General features: G+C 39.8%; 1 protein-coding gene across 1 annotated transcript; it reads right to left on the minus strand.

The window, feature by feature from the left end:
- Positions 1 to 2,965: 2,965 nt before the first annotated feature.
- Positions 2,966 to 5,762, minus strand: LOC131883763 (uncharacterized). Its single transcript, XM_059231317.1, has 4 exons — positions 5,508 to 5,762; positions 5,080 to 5,449; positions 4,552 to 4,959; positions 2,966 to 4,471 (listed from the first exon to the last, which is right to left on the minus strand). The coding sequence occupies exons 2-4, from the start codon at positions 5,443 to 5,445 to the stop codon at positions 3,104 to 3,106; spliced, it is 2,142 nt and encodes a 713-aa protein (XP_059087300.1). The 5' UTR covers positions 5,446 to 5,449; positions 5,508 to 5,762; the 3' UTR covers positions 2,966 to 3,103.
- Positions 5,763 to 9,964: the final 4,202 nt, after the last annotated feature.

Here is a 9,964-nt window from a genome sequence, read left to right on the forward strand (position 1 = left end):
CATACAGCTCCCAACAATTTAGTATTGCGATAGACAGCTTCTAAATAAAAGGGGTGCCGATCTGGTCTTTAATGATAAACATGTATAATTGAAGAGTGAAGTCCCAGATCAATCTCGGTTGTCTGGCACATACCTGCCAATCTTCAAGGCTAACTATCCTGCAAAATGTGGTCACTATCCTAGTCTAAATACGTCTATCAAAGTCGACCTCTTCTCGTCTAACTACTGATTTCTACTATAAGAGTGATGAACTTTAGATACAGTTGAATACAAATCACTTGCTACCTCTACTCCCTACAATGCCAGCACGATCTCGGTCGTCTGGGAAATCTAGGCTACTCTTCAAGGCAAACTGTGCGGTTCAATCTACTATATTCATCAAAACACACCGCCTATCGGCTGTCTCGCTCTGGTAGGAAAAGTGGGGGAATTGTTGGGCCAATGGAAAAGGGGACATACGCATTTGAAATCAATGGGTTAATAATTACTGCCCGATGTCTGGCGAGATGGTCCAACAGAGATGCTTGGATGACGTCCACTGGAAGGGATTGAAGGTCCACTAACAGAGTGACGAAGTGCTTTACTCAGACTCGGCACTTCCCCAGGTACTCTTGCTCTTCTGCACGGCTTCCTGGGTTTCCTACTCCCATGTGATGACGATCTCTGTCCTTCGAAACAGTTCCCACTTCTTGGCACCAAAACAATGGCAAAGTCCCAGCACTTAGCAATGACAGGTGGTTCCTCCTTGGAGAGGTTCAAACTCTGACTTCTCTCCTTGTTGAAGGATGATGCGTGACTGTACTCTCCTCAAGCACTAAAATGTGACTGTCCAATGATTTGTTTTCTCGTCCCACTTTGGCATCCGCCTCTTTCTCATGGAGGCTAAACGGATTATCTGGTGGTCAAAGGTCGGGCCACCTTTTGGCACTCTCTTATATCTCTATGAGCACATCACAAAACGGGCACTTGTCGTGGCTACTTGTCGCAGTCTCACTTCGTTCGACAGCTTCTTGGTAATTGCAAAAGCTTCCAATTGAGACTTCTCTCCTCGTTGAAGGGTGATGTGTGACTGTGCTCTCCTCGAGCAAGAAAATGTGACTGTCCGATGATTTGTTGGCAACCGCCTCTTCCTCATGGAGGCTAAACGGATTATCTGGTGGTCTTCGATCAAAAGGAAGTGCGAAGTAATTTGATTGTGCATTCTCAGCGAAGTCTTGCCAGCACTGCCTCTAGTCAACGACGAGCCGGAGGCCGGGTGGAATTGGCCAAGATGAAGGGACAATGTGCAACTGCCAATGAACTTGCTCGCCTGGAAATGGAGAGGATAGCTATACAAACTCGCATAGAACAACTTCAAAGTCAACAAAATGTGGATGACTTAGAGGCCGAGATCTGGATGCGAGACAGGATTGAGCAAGAAGGAGAAAACTGTTTTGATCATAACATGGAACAAGAAATGACACGGCAGGCCTGTCTTTTGCAGCCAGTCCAAATGACCCCAAATACTTTGTCTCGTTAAGTCAATCCGATTGTGAATGCTCCAGCAAATGAAAGCCGTTCCCACTTCGATGATAATACGGGAATGATTGTTGGGATGATGAAACGTCAAGTTGCCTTTTGTCATCACATTGATCAGTTCATGTGAGACTCCCAAAATTTTCGCCAATTTTGGAAACAGGTTGAGGACGCAATCGAAAGGAACTTGCAAGAGCCAAGGACCAGGCTGAACCGATTGTTAGGTGTTGTTGGGGGAGCTCCAAGCGCCCTAATTGACGGATGCACGTTCCTGGAGGGCGAAAATTGTTATGAAGAGGCAAAGAAGGCGGGGACGTTTTGTTTGCAAATAGATTCATGGAAGAACCCTTGGCCTTTGGTGAAAGAAAACTCTGAAGAAAACCTTGCCAAATTGTATAGTGCTCTGCTTCGGTGCCCATCTGTAATTGATCGGCAGGAATTGAATTCCCGTCGTTTTTCGGGAGATCTTGTCTTATAGCGCTAGAAGTATTTGGAGGGGAATCGCCATCAAGAGCAGGCGTGAGCCTGATAAACGGGAAACCTTTCAGGATTTCATGGATTTTATTTAAGACTTGTTGCAACGTGTGAGTGATCCCGTCTACCGTGTGGCGCATATTTACTTACACACTTTTTAAAATGATTTTTTATTTTCTGACCATACAGAATTCATCCAATGTCGTCGGGGAGAAGTCCTTACAAGAGCCCTAAAGGAACCGCGAACGTCGGACTGCAACACACGAATCATAATAAAAGAATTCACTATCAAACACGAAGCACCACGAATTCTTCTCACTTGCTCATTCCGGAACAAGAATTTACTCGCAACACCAGATACCGGAGCAACTAGGACTGTTCTTCCCTTGAGGGCTATTCCCGATGAAGCACTTATTAGATCTTGCCGACTGCGCCATTTTCGATCTTAACATCACTAGTATTGACAATTTGCTTAGCAACCTGTATGGTTTTCAAAAGTCGAAATTGACCCCCAAGTCTGGTGGAGATTTGGGACAGTGGGAGCCATCACCTCGATCAGCCTGACAAAACCGTCCTGCTGGGCTTGGTCATCAATTTGTAAGCTAAGCAGGCAAAATAAACCGAACGAAGTGCATTTCGAGGGTCACTTTGACCCCTAGTTGATCTGTCTTGGGAGGCCTTTAGATTTAAATCCAGAGAAATGACACTACAACGGTGGTATCTTAATTTAATCTATATAACTTTGATAAGGACATCTTATTTAAGCTTTATGATCTGTCGTTGCTTGTACCGGAGGCACTGATGTATCATAACTAGAATTGTCCTTCAACATTACGATTCTTGGACTAATCTAATTCTGACAGCGTGCAAAGGCTGTCGTTGTCCTGAAGAAGAAGAATAGTCTTGGTTTGATAAATGGTATTTCATGATTTAGGGTAACAGTTTCTGCAAAATTGGAATCGATTGGGCGCTAAAGTTAGCTCCGTGTCAGATGTTTATTAACATCATAATGCTATTTCAGTATGGTCAAATTGATTTAAAATGCTCGAGCTAAGACTTCATCCATACATTAAAGAAAGGGCAAAAGCCATCACTTATTTTGAATCCAATCCAATCATACGTAAGTCTCTCGTGTAAAAGAAGCGTTTATGAGGGAAGAACTGTTGTAACGATGGTTGATTCGCTTCCAGTTATCGCGAGAAAAAGGAGAACGGCTTTCTCCTCGTGATTTCGGAACACAGTCTTTGGATTTAGGATACACATTTTCGTGTTTGTTGGTATCTTCAAGGCCACCACCACTCACTGGCCCAGTTTTTGAGCGCTTGTAAATGAACCGTTTCTTGTTGAAGGTATCGAGTTTTTCTTTCCGCGGCGCTTCATTGTGTGGAGTAGAATCATGGCTATTTGAATGATTATTATCATCATGATCATTATCATCATCATCCAAGGAATACAATTGCCTCACTTCACAACTGCCGTCTTGACATGACATTATCGAGGAATTTGATCGGGGTTCAGAGAGGGAAGATGTGCGCCTTTGGAAAACCGGATGTCTTGATCTTTGGACCGATGATTGTTTAGAATTTTGCTGCTTTTCAATGCTGGACGAACTAGAGTCTGTAACAACTTCGCTATAGTTGGTTTCAACTACTTCTTTCACAATGACTTTCACACGAAGATCTTTGGTCTCGTATATATTGTTCACTGGCTTATCACAACTGTCTTCTTCGGGGAGCAAACCTGAATCCTCGGCGTTAGGTTCCAAACCCGAAGATGCTGAAGGCTCCTTTCTAGCAGCTATTGCTGTTGCTACTGCAGCTGCAGCTGCTCTCGAACGAACTCTGGTGTAGTACGAGTATGTACTAGAAGTATCCACGACGCAAGACGGGGAAAAACTTGGTTGTGGCGGGCGAACACTTTTTTCTAATTCGTTGTCACAATCAACGTTAGCGCACTTACGGTCCCTCGAGGAGTCACTTTTTGAACGCCGAACTTCATAACATTTGACGGTATTTTTCTCTGGCATTTCATCTCGATCTTTAATGTACTTTTCTTCAGACGTAAATCTTTGTTTCTCCTTCACTTCATCCGGATTATGTTGCTTTTGTACAGGGGGAGTTTCTTTCGGCTGCGAAAAAGATCTGGCTCTTTTCACATTAACCCCTGACATGAATTGCTTAAAATGTTTAGTATAGTCGCATTTCTCTTTTCTTTCTTCCGAGGTGTCTAATTTTCTTATGGAGACTGGCTTTAAATTATCTTTCAATATTCTCGTTGGTGTATTTCCTTTTAAGACACCATTACCACCTACACTAGCAACACCACCACCACCACTTGCATTATCACTCGCACCATTCCGTTCGGTGGTCAAGTCTTTTTGTTGATTCTTTGTCCGGTCTCTGGGTTGGGAGCGGCACCGTTGGTCTTGATAAAAGTTTTGAACATGATTTTGAAAGTTCACTTCACTCTTTAATGAATTTTCCTAGAAGATAAGCCAGACAAGAAATCATTATGTGCACCTAAATATGTGAAACAATTGACAAATGAACGCCCAATCTGTACCTCTTCAGGAGTCATTTTGGGCATTGATCGGCAACGCCTCATTCGCATAATTCGCTCCTGTCGATTAAAGCGATTGTCATGGGCGGAAACAGGTCCATAGAAACTGGCAGTGTGTACTCCAAGCAGATTCTCACAATTCCTCCGAGAATCTTTCTCTCTGCGTCTTTCATCCAACCACTCTCGTTCTTTTTCATCTAACACTTCCAGAGACTGTTTACCATATTCTTGGAGCAAGTTATAAAATCGAACAACTGTGTCTTCTTGGGTCCTTCGCTCAACTGATCCAGGTCTTTGTCTTCGCATAATTCTGATGGCATCCCAAGGTTTTAAATCGTGGTAATATATCAAATAACATGCGCACATCACCCCAGTTCGCCCCCGACCCTCGGCGCAATGTACAGCTACGGCCTGAAACGCAAAACAGTGTTGAGTACCATTTTATGTCATTTTATGGCTGATTGACAACACCACACCGGCAATTTTGTGCCAATGTTATAGTTTTTAAATGGCAAATTGAACTATACCAACCTCTCCTTGTTTTCTCGCATCATCCATTATGTTAATGAATCGTTGTATGTCGCTAATGGCAGGTCCCTTAAAATCTTCTACAGGAATGAGCGAATGTCGTAATTCGGGAAATGCGTAATATGGTGGAATCTTGTCGGCTGAAAGTGTTACTAATTGGTCGATACCCTGATCCAAAAGGAAACGGAGTTGATCTCGTGATTTGGGCCAACCCATGCCAGCCAATTCATCAGGAATAACCCATGTGAAATTGATTGGAGCCTCTACCTTCCTCCATTCTTCTGGAATGTCTAGTTGCACAATCGGTTCGTCAATGAAGGGAGTTAATTCTCGTTTCTCTCGCTTATCGCGAAATCGATTGGGAGACATCCTTCTATAAGAGATGTGGGTTCAGTACGTAATCACATATTTCAATGATCGAGTATTCTTACCTTTCTCTAATTTATTTCATAGTACGAAAAACTTCGTTTTAAGGCTGAATGATGTGTGCCGCTTGGACTAAATCAAATTCAAGGAACACAAAACCATGAACCCCAACAATTTAAAATCTTGTTGGTAGCACTCTTAGGCTTGATACGTCCATTTTTTTCCTGTCCACCAAGAGTTAAGAAACATTTGTCATTGCCTTGTGACCTCAAGGGTTTCATTCTCCGAGACTATTCTTGGGCGCAGTGCAGACGCAAGTAGAAAGTTGGTGTTTGGGGGATTGTTTGACTAGTAAATCGAAATCGGTATTCCGATTCTCGAAGGCTTTACATTCGAATTAGTTTAAAGGTGGCATTAGAATGGACAACCGTTATGCATAAGGGTCGGAAAAATCGTTCATAATTTTCATTAAAATAGTTTGTTTTTAGGTTGTGAAAATCCGCCACAATAAGTGCGGAAAACCTAAAACCAAGTTATAAAAAGATGAAAGTAACTGTAATCTGTTTGGTTATTCAAATATTTTGGTAGTTCTCAAGGCATAAAAGGTTTTATTATAATTTTTACGATGTTGTCTTGAAATGAGCGAAAAATTGAATTTCAAACCTGACTCTGCAAATTGTAAGTAAGGTTCTATTTTGAAACGTCCTGAAATCATGAATGGTTTGTCAAATCAATACCATTATTGTGGTTGATGTCTAAGTCTATTACGTACAGATAAGTTACGGCATTATTTATAAGAAAAAAAGGAAAAATGCATCTTCAGTAACTTATCAATGCCAACCATAAAATGCAATCTGAATGGTCAAAGTGATGCAACACAATAGAAATGGAAACATTGGAAACTCGAGATAAATGCATTTTTGTCATCCTTCAGTTCTTTTTCGGTTCAATTGATTTTGAAAAGTGGCGAGTTGTTTGCCTCTTCCTTCCCAATGGATTTGAAAAAGATAACATTAGCGAAAGCTTCTCAAGAATTGCTTGTTAAACTGTTATATTTACGGCGTTGGATTTGTTGTCAATCTGATGCCATAATTGAAACTCAGGCAAACACTATCATTATTCTCACAGACAATACAGTTTGAATTCTATTGAATCAATCACACTTGATGCTCAAGACATGAAGTAGTTTGATCGAAAAGACCATTGACATTGCTCCAAATAAAAAATAAATTCAACGTTCGTCAACAACTACTTCGACAACCAGCAAGATTTGCTAATCTGAAATCTTGCTCAAAACAATTAATTAAAAAATGAATAAAATGTTAAAGTGAAAATCTATCTACCCGGTTTAGAAAGGTTAAGGAATTGTCAGCATTTGCAAATCTTGCTTGTAGATGATCAGAACTTCACATTTTGTCAGAACTATTTGATTATATGACAATAACAAAATCTGCTTGACCCTATTGTTTGACATTCGAATTTTGTAAAGCTTGAGCCTTTTCTCGTTCAACTTACACTCCGGGTGAAAGCTTAATTTCAGTGTCATTTGCCAAGAAAATGCAAAGTATCTATGAAGAAGAGAATTTAAAATCAGGCAACCCATTCGTTTTCTAATTCACCATGATGGTAAAATGCCCGACGCGTAAAGAATTGTATCTACCCGGTTTAGAAAGGTTAAGGAATTGTCAGCATTTGCAAATCTTGCTTGTAGATGATCAGAACTTCACATTTTGTCAGAACTATTTGATTATATGACAATAACAAAATCTGCTTGACCCTATTGTTTGACATTCGAATTTTGTAAAGCTTGAGCCTTTTCTTGTTCAACTTACACTCCGGGTGAAAGCTTAATTTCAGTGTCATTTGCCAAGAAAATGCAAAGTATTTATGAAGAGGAGAATTTAAAATCAGGCAACCCATTCGTTTTCTAATTCACCATGATGGTAAAATGCCCGACGCGTAAAGAATTGTACCATCCTTAACTCAATTTTCTTTTTTTCTTTTGGATGCCCCAAAATAACCTGATGATGTACATTGCTACAGAATTTTCCAACACGATTGGCAACTTGCCAATACGAAAGAAATCCCAAGAAAGAAGCTCGGCGATCATAACGTTAAGCTTGGGGGCTTGAAATTGGAGAAATAAGACAACTTCATAGTAATTGTGAGTTAATTTTGCGGCTTATGTACACGGATTTAACACATATCCTGTTTTAGACACAAGCATCAAAATTAAAAAGAAGCAAACATTTTGCACCTTCCAATATTTCGAGAAAAAAGCGGAAGAATCTTAAAAAGTTTTGTACCGGGTTTTGACACTGAGGCATGTCTTTAGAAATATTTCTGGCCTACTTTTCTGTTGGAAAGATTGACCCGTTTGATGCTCATGGTCATACCTAGTGAACTATTCACGTCATATGTATCAAAGCCACGAGTTCAGAAAATATAGTGTTTGGACTTGTTTCGTTTTGTGAATATGTCAGTTTAGAAGCTTTCTATAAATCAAAGTTCACAATCCATTGCTAACAAAATTAACAATGTAAGACAAACAGATAAAGAGAGAGTCTTGGAATAATAGTTCATGTAGCGAGAGCCGTTCACAACATCGCACCATGACAGGTTCACATAGGGACCGAAAAAAGGGGATGCTGTGAACGGAATCATCGCTGCCACTATGTAACACAATGAGGGCCGCAAATCCACTCAGGGTGTATTGAGTATGATGTTTACCCCTCTAGTCAATACACCTTAAGTGGCCTTGCCGTCCTCATTTTGTTACATTCATTAGTTACATATTACTAAAGGCATTTTTGTCATCCGTAAAAAGTATGAGAAGCTATGATTAGGGTTAGGAAAGCTGTTTTTTTTTTTAAATAATGTTTTTATCTATTTGGCCATTTTGTGGCTTTTTCACGAATTTCAACCATAAGATAACCTAAAACCGAGGATTTTCAAGGAAATTGAAGAAGTTTTGTCATATTCTGGAGAAATACTGAAATGAATTCAGGGCTACTTTAGCCGTGTCGGACAATGATTGTCCTTGCTCAAAGATTTGTTTAACCTTGAACCCCAAGCCTTCATAATTGAGAGGAACTGTTATGCACATACAGTTCTGTACTGCAAATAATTCAGTTTTAGGAGTTGCAGGAGGCCGAGGGAAGTGGGTGAGCCTTTGAGTGTCCACCTTCGAACCATCGGTAAGTGGAGAATTTCATGCAAGAACGCCGAATTCTTTTACAACAGACTAGACCAAGGGCAAAGATCTAACATTACATTAATCAGTCTTTAGGTGGCTAAATGTCAGAGTTGACAATCAATCTCCCTTAGACCAAAATTGGATCATTCATTGATTGGCGTTAGGGTTTTCAATAGTTCTTTTTAATGAAAATTTGATCAAGCAATTCCAGGGCAATAATAACGAAAGAACATTAATTGTTCCTTGTTTCGAAAAAGGAATTGTAATCACATTATCTTTTAAGATGCTGTAATTTTAACAACCCAAAAAAACTAAGAATTACTCGTTACTCGTTCCTTTTCGTTTCTCTCTTGACAACTGAGGAAACTCTTTGGCAATCTTTAACAAAGAAAATAAATCATTTTTGATATTGTCATTTATCCAAAGAAGGAAGCTCAAGGCTGAAAATTGTGCTTGTTTTTAACAACAATGAATGTTTTTGTTGTTTCAGACCTTGTCATATTTGCACTGCTTTATTGTTTATGGCTGCTCATTCAAATTCAATTGAACTTAAAGATCTGACTGAGAGCGAAATCTTCCAAAACCTTATTACCAAAAAGGTATTGACTTATTGTGTTTAGAGCAAATTCTTGCTTTATCATTAAAACCCAATTAGCACTTTTCAGTTGTTGTACTTTAAGGCATGTTAAAAGTCATTTTAAATATAATTACATGGTTTGTTTGAAACACATACAATCAATAGTTATGAAAATGATATTAGTCACATATTTTGTTCAATACTTCTGCCAATAATCGACAATCAAAAAATTCAATCAGCAGCAAAAGTTTAGGCATAACTTGGCGGGAAAGGTTTGGTGATCACAAAAAGTGGCGTTTCCTTGCTGTAGTGTATAGGGCATGTTAAGTAAAGGAAATTCAAGGAAAATTGTGGTCCGGCACCCTGAATTTGGGCATTTTGAGGAGGGAGAACTAAGACAAACATCAAGGTCAACTCGCAGCATTCGCTCATTGAGTTTTCAATAATCAAGTGATTTTTAGCGAGTTGTGTTACACAACCCAACAAAATGAACATGATTGGTGTAATTCGGTGAACGCACAACCAAATCGTCTGACTACCACAATGCTATTTGCCTAGACATGAAGGTAAATAAAGTAAATGACAAAATGCAATGCATGCATGGTTCAGTTTGGCTGAGCATGTTTTCTTTGATTTTACTCAATGGAATCACGTCAGTTATTCATGAACGTGTTCACTTGACAAGCCCTATTGGTTGAGACATGCTTGAAAATCCGCTTAGAGATGGCCAATAGCTTTAAAAATAGAGT

The sequence above is a fragment of the Tigriopus californicus genome, chromosome 7 (genome assembly GCF_007210705.1).
Source record: "Tigriopus californicus strain San Diego chromosome 7, Tcal_SD_v2.1, whole genome shotgun sequence".
Lineage (NCBI taxonomy): Eukaryota > Metazoa > Arthropoda > Copepoda > Harpacticoida > Harpacticidae > Tigriopus > Tigriopus californicus.

What these genes read in the sequence shown, in the direction of transcription:
- LOC131883763 (XM_059231317.1), bottom strand. Translation starts at nt 5,445, where the DNA reads ATGTCTCCCAATCGATTTCGCGATAAGCGAGAGAAACGAGAATTAACT. An exon ending in ATGCGAGAAAACAAGGAGAG is followed by an intron (nt 4,960 to 5,079) that starts GTTGGTATAGTT and finishes TTTGCGTTTCAG; the next exon opens with GCCGTAGCTGTACATTGCGC. An exon ending in CCAAAATGACTCCTGAAGAG is followed by an intron (nt 4,472 to 4,551) that starts GTACAGATTGGG and finishes CTTATCTTCTAG; the next exon opens with GAAAATTCATTAAAGAGTGA.